Source organism: Chrysemys picta, chromosome 17 (genome assembly GCF_011386835.1).
Source record: "Chrysemys picta bellii isolate R12L10 chromosome 17, ASM1138683v2, whole genome shotgun sequence".
NCBI classification, from domain to species: domain Eukaryota; kingdom Metazoa; phylum Chordata; order Testudines; family Emydidae; genus Chrysemys; species Chrysemys picta.
The window spans coordinates 4728442-4747844 of NC_088807.1; the positions used below are offsets into that span (position 1 = coordinate 4728442).

Genomic DNA, 19403 nt, shown 5'->3' on the forward strand with positions numbered 1-19403 from the left:
GTTTAGGATGCAAATAAGCAGAGACGGGAGAGAGAAGGGAACGCAGGAGCTTCTGTTCTCCCTGTCTCATAACACAAGGATAAAGGGGGAAGTGCATTGTCACATAATGCGGTATTTAGCCTGTGGAACTCTCTGTCACGGGATCCCGCTAAGTCCAAAAGCGAGTGGATGTTTCCATGGAGAATAGCCAGAGTTCATGCGTTAAGCAAGGGGACAAACCTCCTGCTGCATGATTTAAGCTGATCCCTAATAGAGATCAGGCGAGATCTAGGGTGGAGGCAGATTATCCCACAACTGCCACCGCTAGGTGCCTACATTTTCCGCTGAAGCGACTGGTCCTGGCCGCTATCAGAGCCAGGATAGTGGGCTATGTGCCTCAGGTCTGAGCCTGTCTGGCTGGTCCTTGTGTTCCTAACGAGCAGCTGCTGCAGGGGAAGGGGTCACGGTAGCTGAAACACATCCGCTGCTCTCTTGGTGAGCCAGCCGCCTGTTGGTAGCAACAAAGAAAACCTTCAACCAGGAAAGAGCTGAAAGGACAACACACCTGAGGGGCCTTTGAGAGGGCGGATCCCTAGAAACAGTCCCGGCAGCATCACCTTTTCAGAGCCTGGAGTATTCACTGCAATGGGACACGACTTGTTTGTTCTAATTTCCTTTACTGTGGTATAATCCTCACCCAGCAGCTTGTAGCTCTTAACAGATCCTTTCTTTAGCTCTATTCCTGATAAAGTAGAGCAAGGTGACCCATCCTGCCCAAGGGGTTGTGCTCTCTCTCCCGCGAGGCAGGTCCCTCTAGTTAATAAGGTAGTGAAGACACACTCTTAGGCTACAACAGGCCCGATTTCACAGAAGTACGTGCTGGTGTGACTTGAAAAATAAAACCTTTTTATTAACAAAAATACAACGGTTAGATAGAACCAGGAACAGAGGCTCTTCCAAGATGGGAACAGAGCCCAAGTGTTTCTAACAACCGGGGGCCAGAGGTGATGTCAGGTCTCAAACGGCTGTCCCTTTATTCAGTCCAGCGGTGGCCGCAATGCGGGGCGGTGCATACGTAATACAACCTCATGGCGTCCTAGACAACAGGAGAAAGCAACAACTGAGTGCGGCCCAGGAACATCTTGATGCCAACTAGTGGGAGGTGCAGGGACTCAGATTCCAAGGCTAGGAGGGCCAGTTGTGATCCTCTAGTCTGACCTCCATCCTAGCCTGAGCAAGAGAACAGCCCCAGGTCTCTTAAAAACACATCCCCATCTTGATTTAAACATTGTCCTTGATGGAGAATCCACCAGGACCCGTGTTCCAATGACTAATTACTCTCTCTGTTCAATGTATGCCTTATTCCCAGTCTGAATTTCTCTAGCTTCAACCTCCAGCCATGGGAGCATGTTAGCCCAGAGATCCTCAGACCTCAGTGGTTCAGGAGCCAGATTAGCAAGCAACATTTCCCGAAACAGCCACAGTCGTGGGAATTCATGGTTTCATTTTCTATAGTACTATAGATTCATATTGAAAGAGTAGGATAGGAAACATTGAGTTATATATAATTCTCACAGCAAAATGACCAAATATTGTATCAACTACAATTGGCTAATAACATATTACAAGCATCCTGATTGGTTAATAACTTAGATTGGTTAATAATTAAGTGTTTAAATATGTGCTGCAAAGAGCCGCATTAAAGGGCCACTTGTGGCTCTCCAGCGTCAGTCTGAGTATGACTGTTAGACCTTTCTCTGCTAGACTGAAGAACCCATTTTTATTAAATATTTGTTCGCCCTGTCAGTACTGAGAGACCCCTCAAGTCACCCCTTCACCTTCTCTTCGTTCTGCTAAATAGATTGAGTTCCTTGAGGCTATCGCAATAAGCCAGGTTTTCTAACCCTTTGAGCATTCTTGTGGCTTTTCTCTGACCCCAATTTATCACCAACATCCTTCTTGAACGGTGGGCACCAGAACTGGACCCAGGATCCCAGCAGCGGTCACACCAGGGCCAAACACAGAGGGAAAGTAACCTCTCTGCTCCGACACGAGATTCCCGTTTATGCATCCCAGGATCGCATAGGCTCTTTTGGTCCCAGCATTGCACTGCGAGCTAAGAGTCAGCTGATTATCCCCCCCGCACCCCCAAAATTTATTTCAGCGTCACTGCTTCCCAGGATAGAGTCCCCCATCCTCTAAGGATGACCTGCATTCATTGTTCCCAGATGGATACATTTAGTTGTATTAAAATGCATGAGGTTTACAGGGATCCCCTGGGTCTGGTACCTTACTAGTTCTCCAAAGAGTGTCACAAAGTCTCTACTAAAAGCCTGTGTCTCACTGGTGTCCATAATCATTGCAAAACGTACATACCAATAATATGCAAGGAGCTGGGTATCGATACTGAACATTATGTTCTTATGGTCTGTGGCTTGGGGCCTGTCACCAGAAAAGGTGAGAAATGGGTTTCTTTCAGGCAAGAGCTGTTTATCTCGCTGTCTGCCTACTTGTAAAGTGAGTACTGGATGGGTCACAATGGACATCCATTTACAGTCTGAGCAAAATGCTAATCAAGTGATCACAGAGTCTCCAGGGGTTGTCCTGTTTGCAAGTGCGGACAATGGAGTTTTGGACTATAACCGTAAAGACAAACTCCACAGAGGAGGAACGCGTGCTTGTTTCATGAATGAAAGATCCCGGGCAGGCCTGGCTGTAATACGCTGGAAGGATTTTGAGAGAGCTTTTGCTCTATGGCACAACAATGTCGTCTTAGTTAAGTTTAGGCTCTAGGATGCGTGGTATGGTTTTATTTTCTATGTAACCCTGTGTTTCCAGTAATTCTGATGTCTATCCTTTGATGCTGTTCTTTGTTAAATAACCTGACTCTTGCTTTCTCTATAAACAAATTAAGTGCTGTGGGTTGAGCGAAGCTGTGTTCTGTGGTGTAACTGATATGCTGTGATGTACTGTGGGGAGGAGCTGGGAGTTCTGTGAGCGCCCAGTGGATCAGGGGTTGGACACCACAGGGGGATGCTTGAGGATTGCTGTGTCTGCTGTTAACCTGCAAAGAGACGGTAGGACCTGCGTAGGCCTAGAGGGGAGGCTGGTGGTGGTGGAGAGCTACGCCCTGGCAAGCACAGACCAAGCGTCCTCATGCTAAGGGCAGCTGGTGGTGAGGTGCATCACACTCAGACTAATCCATTCCTTGATGGGATGCAGCCCAGTCCATCTAGCTTCAACTTCCAGCCAGTGGCTCCTGTTACAACTTTGAAACCGCTCCACATGGGCCCAAGCCAGGCAGGTACATGGAAATAAGCCCCCAACTAACTCTATGTTATTCCAAACCTAGGAGCAGATCCCCTCACCTCAGCCCTTGCGCTGTGAGACTGGAAGAATACTGCTTCTTTGTGCCCGCACCTGCAAAGAAGGGACAGGTCAGCATTGTATCAGAGTACGGATGTAAGCTCAGAGAACGGATTTGGGTTGGCAGCGGTGTTTAGCTGGGAATGAACCAGCAGGATCACTGGGAGTCTTGTGGTTAAACACATGATGTTATTGTTAACCATGTTTATTACAGTTGTGGCTAAAGCCCAATCAAGATCAGGCCCCATGGTGATAAGTTCTGTACAGACAGTTCCTATCCCAGGATCTATCAGCACTGCAATAAAAGTCCCCTGAGGGCTCAGACTGCAGGGCTATGAATTGCAGTTCAGAAGTGCCGGCTTGGGCAGAGGTTTTAGGAAAACTGGAGGGGGCAGGAGCCGGAGGAGAAGGGGTGGCAGGGGAGTGCAGGAAATGGACACAATCCCACCTGCTAGTAAAATGGTGCAGGGAATTTAAGGAGGCAGAATGCAATTACCCAAGCCTGGACACACACAACCGACCTGGGATCTTTAATGGTCACAGGTCGGGAGGTTCTCTGTTTAACATTTCATCTGAGAAATGGCACCTCTAGATAGATGGAGCTGCCTTGTTGGAGGGGCCAGCCCTCCCTAGTGAGCACTACAGACTGCTGCAGCCAGGGTTTTCCTTGGCAATCTCCCCACCAGGAAATCCTGCTTAGCTTGTGAGACTGTAGCTAGAGGTTTCCAGATAAGTGATTGTGTTGGTTTATCTTCAGACTCTTGGAAATCTTGCATGTCAGAGCTAACCAGTTCATGTAACCCTCAGGCCACTGGCCATTTCCACACCCCAAACACTTAAAAGAATGGCTGGCAGCAGGCTCCATAGGGGTTAACACTCACTTCTGACATGGGTGATCCTCTGTCCGGGGCAAAGTTGGGTCCTGGGAAACGTCCGCAATGATTTGTGTCAATTCACTGCAATGAAAACAGATCTGTTAGGAGCTAAGAATCTATGAGTAATGAGCTGCCTTCAGGGCAGACAGGGACCGTGATAATCATACGACTCCACCCTGTGTTCAGACTGACAGACGTATGGGAAAGACATCCAGTCTTGACCTCAATACTTCAAGTGATGGAAAATCCACCCTGTCCTTAGGCCAGTTGTTCCAATGGTTAATTCCCCTCCCTTAAAAATATGCATCTTTATTTCTAGTCTGAATTTGTCTAGCTTCAACTTCTAGCCACTGGGTGCTATTATGACTTTTTCTACTAGGTGAAATAGCTGTTTATCACCCTTCATGCAACTGGACCCATATTCCCCCTCTACGGTCCAGCACCAATTCCAAGTGCTTCATGATGACCCCGCTGATGGATGGGGCTGCCCCCATTCAACAGGGGGGGAAAACCAGGCATTAAGAGGTGAAGTGACTAGCCCAACATCACACGGCATGGCAGAGCTAGAGACAGAATCCAGGAGTCCTGACGCACCTTCTCCTGCACTAACCACTAGAGCACACTCATACCCAGAACCACGAAGAGAACCCCGGAGTCCCGGCTCCCAGTCCCCTGTTTCTGACAACTAGACCATGCTCACTCCCAAAACCAAGACTAAAGCTGGGAATTCCTGACCCCCAACCCTACATCAATTTTAATCCATTCATTTCTTTTCTTTACCAGGCATAATCTTAACACAATTCTTACACTGTATTAATAAGGTGTTTAAACTATTTAAAAAAAAAATTAATGGAGATATCCCATCTCCTAGAATTGGAAGGGACCTTGAAAGGTCATCGAGTCCAGCCCCCTGCCTTCACTAGCAGGACCAAGTACTGATTTTTGCCCCAGATCCCTAAGTGGCCCCGTCAAGGATTGAACTCACAACCTTGGGTTTAGCAGGCCAGTGCTCAAACCACTGAGCTATCCCTCCCCCGTAGTCTGTCTTCCTTTTACATCTTTGCTCATTAACATTTGTGATAAACTATAACAACATTTTATAAACTTTTATTCACGGTGCCACAGTTACGCTTACAACTGGGATAGCGCAGTTACGGCTCCAGCCGTTGGCTCCGACCACTGCACCACATTCTCTCCAGGAGAGGTGTGTTTAAGCAACAGCTTGGTAAATGGGGGAGGGGATCATCAACGGCTTGGAATGGCCACAGACTTTGTTCAGCACCAGGTATGAACCTCTCATACTCACTCCACTTCATGGGTGATCTTATTGACGTAGATGCAGCTGTTGTCGGCTTCCTGTTGGTAATCGCAGTTTCGACACTTGGGAAGGAAACCAAGAGAGAAATAAAATGTACCCTAGAATGGGGATATCCAATCGGAAGTTGCTACCTTAGTAAGCTCTGTTCAGTCTCACTAATATAACCAATCAGATGCACTTCCTTGCATGAAGGTAGGTCTTCACAGCACAGTTAGCCCAGGTGATTGGTTCCCAGATCTGAGCACCAAACTTGGCCTAGATCAGGCCTCGGATTCTTTCCCAGTCAACTATATTAACTGCAGGAGAACCAGTCTGTCCTTCGCAGGGGAATTTTGGGAAGGGCACTGGAGGACTATCAGCAGGACAGTGATTTTGCAAAGTAGACAGGTTCTAACCCAAGTGAAAGAAGAGCCCGGCTCTAATATCCCTCTCCAGCCATTCCAGCTAGCCTGGACTTAATGCATTTCCAGACCTGGGTCAGAGGTTTTCTGTGTAGATGGTAAGGGCAGGCTAGGGCTAAAACCTGGGAAAGAGCCCAGGGTAACAGTAAAGATATACCCTTGGTGTCTTTATTTCTCACTGCTTTTCCTGGCAGGAAATCTCTACTTAAACCATTCTAAATACACCTGTACCCCGATATAACGTGACCCGATATAACACAAATTTGGATATAACGCGGTAAAGCAGGGCTCGGGGGGAGGGGCTGCGCACTCCGGTGGATCAAAGCAAGTTCGATATAACCTGGTTTCACCTATAACGTGGTAAGATTTTGTGGCTCCCGAGGACAGCGATATATCGGGTAGAGGTGTATAACCCTGACATTGTGGCAAAACAGGAAGCACAGAGGTATAGCGCATGTGTGTGTGTGGGGAAGGGACTATTAGAGCTTGACTCCTTATTCCTGCACAGACACAAACTGGGAGCGAAGAAGAAAGAGCGCAACACCTCAACCTAATGATTCGCTGTTGACAGCACGAAGTTCACCGCCTATCTAGCTATTCCTAACACACCCATTGCTGTGAGATCTGGATCCCCATATCAGAGGGGGAAGCTATCCTCAGCCCTCCATAGCCAGGAGGAAAAAGAGGTTGGAGGGAAGGGAAGTAAAATGAAGAGGAAAAGCCAGTAGGAATCAGAGAAAACCTCTCCCCAAATACATACCATTTCCTAACACACAGCAGTGACTAGTTGTTTAATGAGCCCCGTTAACCCTTATAAAAATCAATGCAACGGGCACGTTAAGTACAAGAATCACCTCTTCCCTCTGTTGGGGTTGGAGGAAGTGTCAAAAGAGCTTAAGAGGTTTAGGGGCATAAATCCTACTGACATTCAATGGGATTTGCACTCCTAAATCACTTCAAGCTCAGATCTCAAAGGTATTTCGGCACTTAATCAATGGGAGTTATTGAAATACCTTGGAGGATCAGTGCTTTAGGCACTTTAGGAAATCCCACCCTGCTTTCTCAGAAGGAAAGGACTGGGATGGTGGGCTCAGACCTGGAAGGGGAGCGCAGGATAATTCCCATAGCAAGCTCCAGTTTACTATTGCAGAAAGCAGCCCAGGTGCATCTGAGGTTAAACCCTAGGATCTTTTGAAGCGGTTTCTTCCCCTCGGGAAGCCAAGATCAGCCCTCGCCTCATTTTACTGTGAGGGAGAGATGGCTAACAGCGGAGTCAGTATGAAATTGGACCAACTCTGCTACATTCAATGGGCTCAGACCAGGCTGAATTTGGCCTCAGCCATTTGAAACTCACCGCATAGAGCAGGATTCTGTTTTCCTTGTCTTCCTTGGGGTACAGCATGTTGTTGCTATTACAAACACAAAGGACAACAATGAGGAGCAAGGTCCCTGCATGGGTCAGTGGGCAGACGGTAGATTCACTTCCCTCGCTTTTTATATTAGACCCTTGGAGGCAAAAATTCCCTCCCCGTCTTTACTGCAGCTACAACTGGGATTGTTATTGTGGGGTGCCGTGTGGATTGTAGGACCGTGCCGCCTGGCTGGCTGCTGTAGATTCTCTCCTCAGGCGGCAGACACACAGGTTTGTTATTGTAGGGCCTTTGCATTTAATCAGGGTGCCAGGCTGCACACCAGGAGCATCAAAGGGTCCTGCGGCACCTTATAGACTAACAGACGTATTGGCGCGTGAGCTTTCGTGGGTGAATCCCCACTTCGTCAGACGCTTGGGCGTCCCCCCACGACAGCTCACGCGCCGATACGGCTGTGAGTCTAGAAGGTGCCGCAGGACCCTCTGTCGCTTTTCACAGATCCAGACTAACAGGGCTGCCCCTCGGATACCTGTCACCAGGAGCATGTTATTGTAGGACCGCTTGCCGTGGGGGGGGACCCAGCCACACGCCCCTTGGTGTTATTCTAGGGTCTCTTGTTCCAAGCCACGTGCCTGGCCTGATCACAAGGCAAAAAGCCACCTGCAGCTCCCCACGCTCTGGGGAGAGGGGTGGGGAGTGATCAGGAGATGGGTGGGGGCAGACACCTGCGGGGGGGGGGGACCGGGGGGGGACGACTGGGGGGGCGGGGAGCTCACGCGGGGGGGAGGGGTGGTTTGGGGGGGAGGGACCCCAGGGGGGAGGGGGACCAGGGGGGGCGGGGAGGTTTGGGGGGGAGGGACCCGAGGGGGGAGGGGGACTCGGGGAGGGGCCCCGGGGGGGCGGGACCCGAGGGGGGAGGGGGACTGCGGGGGGGAGACCAGGGGGGCGGGGAGGTTTGGGGGGGGGAGGGGGACTCGGGGAGGGGCCCCGGGGGGGGCGGGGTGGTTTGGGGGGGAGGGACCCGAGGGGAGAGGGGGAGGGGCGGCGGGACCGGGGAGGGGGGGGTCCAGGCCCCCCCCCCCGCGCTCACCACTCCTGGCAGAAGCGGATCCCCACGAAGCCCGGCTCGTACGTCCCGTCCGCCTCCATAGCAACCGCACCACCCGCCAGGCCGCGCACTGCGCAGGCTCAGAAGCCTTCCGCCTAGGCCTGGGCCGCGTTTGCGCAGGCGCGCCTCAGCCGCTCCGCTACGGGCCGCCAGCAGGGACAAGAGAGGCCGGAAGCGAAGGCGGCGGCTGCCCGAGCCCTGGGTTCCTCCACGTGCCCGGCGGGGTGGGGAGGGGGACGTACCCGCGCCAGATAGTGACGTCATCCCCTGGCCAGGCTGCCTTGTGATGTCATCGCCCGGGTGATGATGCCATGACGTCGGTGTGGCCCTGACGTCTTGAGGCGCCACTGTGATGTCATCGCCCGGTGACCCAACACCGCCACATCGTGATGTCATCGCTTGGTGATGCGACACCGAACGCCGTTGTGACATCACCGGTGCCACGTTTTGCCCCGCGGTGGTGGGATTTGGGGCTGGAGCCGGAGCCACCGGCCTCTGGCATATCTGAGCCCTCCGACGGGCTGCCCGCGCCTCTGCCCCGCTTCCTGCGGCAGGAGAACCGGCAGCGCTGCGGCGGGCTGAGCTCTCTCCCCTTCCCAAAGCCATTCTCACCGGGATGGAGGAGGGAACTGAAGAACCTAGCAGCTCAGGGTGGCGCTGCCCCCTTCTCCCCGCTCCTTTCCTATGAGCAACAGGGATAATAGGGTGCTTCGGCCCTTATCACCTGCCTCCGTGGAGCACCTGCCTGGGAAGAGGCAGATAGAGGTGACAAGCTGGGCATTTTTATGGCTATTGGGTGCATTACGGTAGTGGCTGGGCACCCCCAGTCATGGACTAGGCCAGGGGTTCTCAAACTGGGGGTCGGGGCCCCTCAGGGGGTCATGAGGTTATTACATGGGGGGTTGCGAGTTGTCAGCCTCCACCCCAAACCCCGCTTTGCCTCCAGCATTTACAATGGTGTTAAATATAGAAACAAGTGTTTTTAAATGATAAGGGCGGATCGCACTCAGGGGCTCGCGGTGTGAAAGGAGTCACCAGTACAAAAGTTTGAGAGCCACTGGACTAGGCCCTCCTTGTTGGGATTCCCTCCGAGACCCCTTTCCACTCGGCTTCCCAAGAGCTCAGTTCGACTCCAGCCTCCGTCACTCAGGTGTCTTTGTTTGGCTTATCGCAGTGCTACGCTGAGTTGATCAGTTTCAAACGCAGGGGGGATGGCTGCAGGGTCCCTCATGGAAACCTTCTCCCTTTGTATACATCACACATCTCATTGCATTTACCAGACATTGCATCACACATTTTTGGACTGGCTTGGTTACTTTGCAGGAACCAATCCCTGTGCAGCACGCACTGTCCACGCTCTGACCAGGGCTTTGACTTCTTCTTTACCTCATCTCTACATTCCTAACATCCCAGGCTAGCTAGTTCATAGGAAATAGCTCCCTGCGAGTTCTCCTTTTTATCTTAGTTTCAGACATTCTGTCTTCTTAACCTACTGACCTAGTTACTTATTTTCCACTGGATGATTTATCTACATCCCTAATTCTATTGTCCGAAAAGTGATGCCTTCCTCCAGGTGTTAATTACTCACGTCAGGCCAGGCCTCCGCTACAATTGTTCCCGGTGCTATACATTTTACTGCTATTATGTGTATTACGGGAGCACCCAAGCCCCCACTGAATCAGGAGCTGTGCATAATTTGCATAATTTACATAATTTGCAAATTTAAAACCATTAATTTAGGCTTGACTAGGGACTGGGAGTGGCTGGCTCATGACAGAAGCAGCTTTGCCTCTCCTGGAATTGACACCTCCTCATCTATTATTGGGAGTGGACCACATCCACCCTGATCAAATTGGCCCTGTCAACACTGGTTCTCCACTTGTGAGGTAACTCCCTTCTCTCAATGTGTCAGTATATGATGCCTGCAGCTGTAACTTTCACTCCATGCATCTGAAGAAGTGAGGTTTTTTTACTCATGAAAGCTTATGCCCAAATAAATCTGTTAGTCTTTAAGGTGCCACCAGACCCCTTGTTGTTTTTGTGGATACAGACTAACATGGCTACCTCCTGATACTTGACATAATATACCTATTATGCTACCATAATATACCTATTAGGTATATTATGGTAGCACCTGGCAGCACTAGTCACAGACCAATACCCCATTGTGCTAGGCGTTGTACATTTTTATTACTCTTAGGTGTATTACGGTAGCCCCTAGGCACCCCAGTCTTGGGCTAGGACCTCACTATGCCAGGCACTGTGCAAGCTTAGCCCAGAAAGACAGTCCCTGTCCCCAAGGATCTAAGTATAAGACACACCAGAGACAACTTGAACGCTTGCAATCTGGAGCACCCAGAGTGGTTTGGATTTCCTAGGAGTAGCTTCCGATTACCTGGGTTTCGTATTCAGAGGTTCCCAGAGTTTAAGGCCAGAAGGGACCGGCAGCTCATCTAGTCTGTCCTCCTGGATAGCACAGGCTAGGGCAGGGGTCAGCAACCTTTCACAAGTGGCGTGCCGAGTCTTCATTTATTCACTCTAATTTAAGGTTTCGCGTGCCAGTCATACATAATTGTCCTGCTCTATTCAGCACTGTTACCAGATTTGCCCGTTACTTTGGGGTATGCTCATTTATTCGCGTTATTCTTCTGGGGTGGAGGTGGGGGTTGGGGATTCTGTCATTCTTGTAATGTACTGCTTGTGTCACGTGTGTTTTCATATGGAGCTCTACTTCTCCCTTCTGCAAGTCCCCTCCCAATGGAACTATCCTGCAGGACCTAGGTTCTCTAGGGCTGGGTTCCTCCAGCCCCAGAACCGGATGAACACACACACACACACACACACACACACACACACACACACACACACACACACACACATTAACAGAGCAAGTCTGAGCGGACCAGATCAATCAGCACTGTCAAGCTGACCCCTTATATGTCTTTGGACTCACCGGGTTGGAGGAAGCAGCACCCATGGAAAAAAATTGGTGGGTGCTGAGCACCCACCGGCAGCTCCCCATGGCCCCGCCCCGCCCCCCTGCTCCAGTGGGCTGCCCCACTCCTAAGTAAATAGGGCTGTGGCTGGGGGATTGGTCTTGCAGCCTCAGCTCTGGTCACGCCCCAATCAGGGCTCAGCTGGCCCTTATAAGAGAGCAGTGGGCCAGGCACAAGAGTCTCCCTCTAGCGGAGGAGGGAGATGGACCTAGCTGCCTGAGTGAGTGCTAAAGGGTACCGGAGTGAAGCAGGGCTGGGGAAAGGCCAGAGGAACTGGGGCACTCCAGGCTGGCAACTCCCCAGGCTGCAGGTACAAGGCCCCTGGAGGTACTGGGTTGCAGGGAAAGGCAGCAGGTCAAAACCTCCCTTGCCTATGATGACTGGCTTATAGACTGCAGTCGGCCCCAGTGAAAGGGGGCTAGATGATGACTGGCAGTAGCCCATAGGCTGAGGCAAGGTGGGGATAGAGGGTGGGGGTTTCCTGGGGGAGGGGAGACCCAGATCTGTGGGATATTGCCTGGAGGGGCAGCACCCCAGGTAAAAGGGCATCAGGGTCTGGGAGGGACATGGGTCAGCAACGGTGAGACACTGGCAGAGGATGCGCTGGAGCTGGTAAGAAGAGCTAATTCCTGGACGACCAGCAGGAGGCGCCGCAGGGGTGAGTCACTGCATCTTCACACACATTCTAAGCTGATCTTAACACTTTCAGTGCCCTTACAAACTTAGATGCTTTTCACCACAGGCTGGCTGGTTTCTCTTCAGCCAGGCTCTCCCCTTTGATCAGCGCTTCAGTTGCTTGGTGGTGGTGTCTGTAGATGGAGGTGGAAGAGAGAGGAAGAGCATAGCAAATGTCTCTCCCTTTTATCATGTCCTTTCGTCCCTCTTGGCTTTGCCCCCCACCCCTTCAGGGTCAGGTGAGCATTACCTCATCGCAGTCCCAAACTGACCAAGGGAAGGGGGTGACTCACTCGAGAGTCCAATAGATCCTTTGGACTTCCCTTGGTCAGTTTGGGACTGCTCATCCTCTGCCAGTGTCCTTTGTTCTTGTGAGGCTGGGCTGGGTTTGTCCCAGACATGCCCTGATGAGGTGTGAACTGCCCCTCTGCTCCTGGAGAGTTTTGCCTGGGCTCGTTTTAAGCCATGAGGACACATTTTCAGCCTCATAACAGTATACATGAAATTACAACCTATAACACTACTATAACAACAATTACTATAACAACAATGCTCAGTGCATCGTGAGCGTTCCGAAGACACCCAACATGACAAACTTTGCATTGGATACCACACCATCATAACGATGAACATGGGGGTGCAGGGTGTTCCCGCGAGATACAGAGTCTCACAGAGGATAGATAGATTACATAGATGATGGGTGGGTGATTATGGGGATAGGTGGTTGAGTGGGTATGAGGCTAGATAGATTAGATAGATGATGGGTGGGTGACTATGGGGATAGATAGATAGATGATGGGTGGATATGAGGGTAGATCATTGGGTGGCTACTGGATGGCTAGAAAGCTACTGCAGAAGGATGGAGAGATGGACGGATAGAGACCGTGTGGAAGGGTGGGTAGATAGTAATATGTGCACTATGGGTTCAGTACTGGACTTCATGTAAGCCCAGGCCCACATATTTAGGGGGCCTGAATATTGGAGCTGGTTAGGAATTTTCTTTTTTTTTTTTTTTTTAAACAGGAAAATGCAGTTTGAGGAAAATCAAGATTTCTTGTGGGGAAAATTCATAGAGGACTCCCTGGTTCTGCAGGACTCTGTCTTACACCAGAGACCTGGCATGTCCCATACCGAGTGTGTGTGTGTGTGTGTGTGGTGGGGGGAGGCTTAATGTTACATTTCCCCCCTCTCCCGTTCCTGCCCTAAGTGCAAGAGCAGGGGAACAGAGAGATACCAGGTGTGGGACGGGAGAGTTTTGCAAATGGAAGCATTGCTTCCTGGTTAACCAAACCTCTTCAGGGCGGCTTCGTGCTCAGAGCAGGGTCAGCAGCCGTGTGAGCTTCCCACCATGGCCCCCCTGGGAGACGGCCCCTGACCTGCGGGGGAGCGGCGCTAGAGGGTACATTTATTCACCATGCAGTGGAGGGGCTCAGTAGGGGGTGCTCTCCACTCGCAGCCAGTGCTGGCCCCGGTGCAATGCTAGGGGGCGCTGTGTTGCAGGGATAGAGGCGCACTCCCCTTGCAGTACATGCTGACCCCAATACCCCGGTGCAGTGCTAGGGGGCGCTGTGTTGCAGGGATAGAGGCGCACTCCCCTTGCAGTACATGCTGACCCCAATACCCCGGTGCAGTGCTAGGGGGCGCTGCGCTGCAGGGAGCGGGGGTGGGAGCACTCTTCCCTTGGCGTCAGTGCTGACCCCAGTGCTTCAAGGGGGTGATCCTTTCCCTCTCGCCCCATAACCACCCCCACCACTTTGCCCCTTGGCAGCTGTGGGCAGGGACCCACGGGGAAGAAACAGCCTGATTAGAGGAAGCGGAGCCCAAAACAAGAGGGTTGGCACCAGGGCCGGCTCCAGCTTTTTTGCCGCCCCAAGCGGCGAAGCGAAAAGGAAAAAAATAAATAAAGCCACGATCGGGGGCACTTTGGTGGCAGCTCAACCCCGCCGCTTCATAATTCGGCGGCGAGTCCTTCGCTCCAAGAGGGACTGAGGGACCCGCCGCTGAATTGCCGCCGAAGACCCGGATGTGTCGCCCCTTTCCATTGGCCACCCCAAACACCTGCTTCCATTGGCCACCCCAAACACCTGGAGCCGGCCCTGGTTGGCACTGGGGAGGGGAGTCCTGCCTCGGTGCTACCGGGAAGTGGCATGGGAGAGAAGGGAAGCTGGGAGCACTCAGGATGGATGGCCTAGAGAGCGGAGCCCTGGGACGGTCCTGTTTTCTAGCAGGCACAAGCAGCTGAGGGCGTTTTCCTCATGAATCTACGGCCGCCTCTGCCCTTCAGGAACCGGAGTGAGACCAGGGATGTACACTGCAAACCAGAATTCTCTTGATTCGTTACATTACAAGATGGCTTCAAAGACTTTGAGCACGCGCACCCCCGTCTAGCTGCATCTGGTGATGACGCACGACTAAACGCTGCCCGACACGGGGACGTGCAGGAAAATAAATTGGAATGAATTAAAGGTGTGAATGAGAAGTGGATTTGTTAAACCGCTTCAGTCCCTGTGTGGATGCTGTTATTCATCATTCAAATGGCCTTCATTTGCTTTAGTTTAATTCAGCTAAACGGAATTAAGGCCACTTTAATTCGGCAAAAACCGCCTCCACACAGGGATTGAACGGGGTTTAAATAATCCACTTCCAATTCACCCCTTTTGTTGATCTGGATTAGTTTTCCTAGATGTCCCAGTGTCAGGGCCGGCTCTGGCTTTTTTGCCACCCCAAGCAAAAAACGCCGGGCCAGCCGGAGCAGCAAGCGGGGGGGAGAGAGGAGCAGAGGAAAACAAACCTGCCCCCGGCCGGAGCGGCGGGGGTGGGGTGGGGGGGAAGAACAAACTGGCCGGCTGGAGCAGCAAAGGGCGGGGGGGACAGGCCAGCCGGAGCGGCGAAGGTTGTGGGGGGGTGGGAAACAAACCTGCCCCTGGCCGGAGCAGCGAAAGAGCGGGAAACAAACTGGCCGGCCGGAGCGGTGAAGGAAAGAAAAAACAAAAAACCTGTGGGGCGGCGGGAGAGTGGGTGCAGGGGGACTCCCGGCCCTGCAGACCCCGGGCAGCGGAGTGTGCACCCTGGCTAGCGGGGGAGAGAGAGAAGGGGGGCCCCCAGGGCTTCCTTAAGCGGGGCGCTGCCACACGGCCCCTCCGTGCGCGACGCCTGCCGGGAGGGCTCTGCGCCACTCCGGTCGGCAGGCAGGGAAGGACACGGGCTGCCCTGCAGGGCGCTCCCGTCCCCCACACCACCGCCCCCTACAGGGCAGCGGGAGCAGCAAACCAAAAAGAAAAAATCTGCAGGGGCGGTCAAAGCGGTGAAGCGCCCCCCCCCCCCCCAAAAAAGGATTATACGGAATGCCGCCCCTTGGAATCTGCCGCCCCAAGCACAAGCTTGCTCCGCTGGTGCCTGGAGCCGGCCCTGCCCAGTGTAGACAAAACCTAATTTCAAAGCCACTAGCACCATAGGCAACACCTCCCTTTCTTCGTTCTCAAAATCCCACACCCAGGGCCTGAGCAGAGTATCTGAGCACTGCTGGTGGCCCAATGGGTCCGAGGTTGATAATGCTTACCAGTGAGAGCTCATTCTTTATCATTGGCTCAGACTGCTTCTGCCAGTCCTCGCTGGCATAAAATTGCCTTCCAAGTCTCGGTGTCATGCTGGCACATGCCCCTGATTTCCATTGTCAGTTTACTTTCTGTGACTCAACCCGGCACCTGAGAAGAAGTTGGTGTTGATTCTGCTTGGCTGCCACATTTGGGTGGCTGGGCCCGGGCCCACACCGCTCTGAGTTCTCTTAGGGCCTCTTGTGCTGGACAGTAGCTGGCCCAGAGATGATCTGTGTCTTTATGGCTTGTGAGGTTCAGCAAACAGGGCTCCCTTTCTGGCTGTCCTTTATCGAGAACACTTTGTCTCTGAGCATGCCTGGGATGGGCTATTATATGGAGATAGACCTATCTCATAGAGCTGGAAGGGACCTTGAAAGGTCATTGAGTCCAGTCCCCTGCCTTCACAGCAGGACCAAGTACTGTCCCTGACAGATTTTTGCCCCAGATCCCTAAATGGCCCCCTCAAGGATTGAACTCACAACCCTGGGTTTAGCAGGCCAATGCTCAAACCACTGAAGCTATCCCTCCCCCCCAAAAAGAAGAAAAAAAATTTCACCACCAACTGTGCCTCCCCGCCAGCCATCCTGCGAGCCTCTCACCAACTTGTCTTCAGGCCCCCGCCCTGCCACCTAACACAGCTCTCAGTGATTTCAGCTGTTAGTAGGGCGGGAGCCTCAGAGCTCGCACACCCAGAACCACTAGCCCAAAGTAGGGCTAAGCATTAGGAATCAGTGACTTCAGCTCTGCAGTACCTAACAAGACTCCTAACTGAGTCAAAATTTGCTCTATTATTACACCATGGAGAGAGGAGGGGTGCAAGAGGTGGTTGGGGCCCTCAGACAGGACCCACGCTACCAGGTACACATACTTGTCCCCAGCCTCTCTCCCCACGCTCGCACTGAAGGGGTAACATAGTTTACACTGGGAGGAGAACCTTAATGAGGGGAAGCTCACCTGTGTAGGGGCAGGAGGGGTTTCTGGGAAACTAGGGAGCTGTGTGTAGGGGCAGGAGGGGTTTCTGGGAAACTCTTGTGACTTGGCCGGGAAGCTAAGCCGGGGTGCTGCAGGAGCAAGAGAGGGGGCCACAGAGCGAGACGACAAGCGGAGAAACGGCCAGAAGAGGGCTTGGGGCTGAAAAGCTAATCCCCAGAGCGGCCAGCAGGAGGCGCCCCAGCTGTGAGTAGCAAACCCTGTGACGATGCCGTTTCTCAGTATTTCCAGACTCTCAATGTCTTGCTCTGTGCCTCAGCGCGGGGACGCTTCTCTGTGTGAGATCAGAACGGCTATCGTTCAAACCCTGCGGTTTTCTCAGGGTTACAGTCCTCCCTAAGGAGTAAAACCACAGCCAAAGTGGGAGCATTTTCAGATGGCAGCTGTCAGACCATGTTATATAAATAGGGTGACCAGACAGCAAATGTGAAAAATTGGCACAGGGGTGGGGGATAATAGGAGCCTATATAAGAAAAAGACCTCAAAATCGGGACTGTCCCTATAAACTCGGGATATCTGGTCACCCTATATATAAACCTCCAGAACCGCCTCCTCCCACTATGTGCACTAAAATTACTACTTTCATGTCCTCTTCTTCTTTTTTCTTTTTTTTAATTTTCTCCTGCGGTTTTCATATAGATGTGGAAACCTTGTCCCCATCTTCTCCGATCCTCAGCAAGATTATCAGGGAAGGATAAAGGTGGGGCGGGAGTGGCTTGCAACCCTCCCTGTTCTGGTTTTTTAATGCTTTTAACTTGTTTACTTTTGTATCCTCACTGAGGTGCCCTACTCAGGTCCCAGCTGACCGGTGGATTGCAGTTTCTTGTCTGGGTTTAGCAGTTTGCACCATTTGCTGGGCCCCTGACAAAAACAGCCACTCCTTGCTTCATGCTTTCCACCATGTGGTTAGACAGATGGATGATGGGTGGGTGGCTACGGGGTTAGATAGATAATTGGATGGATGGATGGCTAGAAAGCCGAGAGTCTCTTCCTTGTGAGTACGCTGCAGTCTCTTCGCTTCAAGAACCAGAGTGAGACTAGTTTAAACCAGGACTCTCTTTAAGGGCCATGATGGCTCCTACCAACTGGAAGCAATGAGTAGGCAGGCTGGGAGTGGTGTCCGCATCATGGGATGTCGTCTGGTAATTATGCATGATATACTACAGAAATGGACTCTCGGGGAAGGTGAGCTGGAACGGATTTCCTGAGTGGGAAATTGCTGTGATGAGCCTATTGTACTTTGGGATTTGGGGGAGAATGGTTTTACCATAAGGTTTCTGTGGACTATTGTACATGTCCAGGAATAAATTCTGCTCCAAGTGTGGCTGCCTTCTCACATGCTCATAATACAAGAACCGGGAGACCCTCAGTGAGAGTGAAAGCAATGCTAAAAGGAAGCGCTCCCTTTTCCCCATTAACACATCATTAGCCTGTGGAACTCAATGCCACATGATGTTCTCGAGGCAAAAAGTTTAGGAATATTTGGCTAATAAAACACAGAGAGATGACCTGTTTGCCTCCAACCTCAGCCCTCTTGCTTCAGGGTGAAAACCAATCTCTTTTCCCTGCTGAGACAAGGTGGGGGAGATAATATCATTTATTGGACCAACTTCTGTTGGTGGGAGAGACCAGCTTTTGAGTTTACACAGAGCTCTTCTTCTTTCCCTGCCAAACAGATTATTGCACCATTGCCCACTGTGTGTGGCGGGGGGGATGAGGTTGTTCCTGGAGTTTTGCTCTCGAGCAAGTGAGACTAGCTGCTGTCAGAGACCGGATACAGGTATTGCTGGGCCTGTGATCTCACCTGTCAGAGCAATTTTTTTGTAAGTGCCATAGAGCCAAAGATACAGGCAAGTTGCTTCACTTCTCTGGGGCTTGTCTCCAGAGGGAAGTTATTCTGGCTTGGGGTAGGTGGTAAATTCAATGAAATACTCGTTGGGCCAGAAGGAGACACCCACTGTATAGCCCAATGGTTAGGGCACCTACTTGGGAAGGGGGAGATTTGGGTACAAGCCGCTGCTCTGAATCAAGCCCAGCAGGGATCTGAACCCGGAGCCCACCTGTCTCCAGCGCCGTGAGCACCAGGCGATGGCGGCTGGCAGGTTTGGAGAAGGAATCCCATCGTGGAGCTGAGAAAGCTCCGCCCAAGCGGCCCCTCTTGTGGGAAAAGCTTCGGGTTTGACGGCTCTGCATTTTCCGCAGGAAAAACTGTTCCGGCCAATACCTCCCGACCGGCCATCCTTGCCACAGCAAAACCCTGTTTCCCAGGAGCTGATCCAGTCAGTTTTCCTGTGTGGACAAGCCCGCGGTTGTGTCCTTGTCCTCCGGTGCATCGGTGCGGCTCCTGGCACGCGGAGGGACTGTGGTGCCAGGTCACTGGAAGCCGCATCTTCGTGGTGGCTGTGCCAGCCTGTTTCCCAAGAAGAAACCCCCAAGAGCCTGACTTTGATGGGCCCACTCAAAGGCTCTAGAAAGGACGCCCAGGCCAGTCGCATCAGGCCGTCGGTGACCGCGCAAGGGAACGTCCGCACAGCCTGCGGCAGCACGTCTCGGGGCCCAGGTTTGCAGACTCCGGCTCCCGCTCAAAAGAGCGGCGCGTAGACGCCCCCTTAGTGGGCCGGAGCCATTAATTTGGCCCTGGGCCCAATACCAGGAACTTACAGACCAACTCCACCCCAGGGAGTTCTGATGCCCAGCCAAACAGGTCTGGCAGGTGCTTTGGGGAAGGG

General features: G+C 52.3%; 1 protein-coding gene across 1 annotated transcript; it reads right to left on the reverse strand.

The window, feature by feature from the left end:
- Positions 1-864: 864 nt before the first annotated feature.
- Positions 865-8558, reverse strand: POLR2I (RNA polymerase II subunit I). Its single transcript, XM_005283724.4, has 6 exons — positions 8400-8558; positions 7294-7348; positions 5527-5600; positions 4227-4301; positions 3348-3399; positions 865-1075 (listed from the first exon to the last, which is right to left on the reverse strand). Exons 1-6 carry the CDS (start codon positions 8456-8458, stop codon positions 1013-1015), a joined length of 378 nt encoding a protein of 125 aa, XP_005283781.1. The 5' UTR covers positions 8459-8558; the 3' UTR covers positions 865-1012.
- Between the last annotated feature and the right edge of the window lie 10845 nt (positions 8559-19403).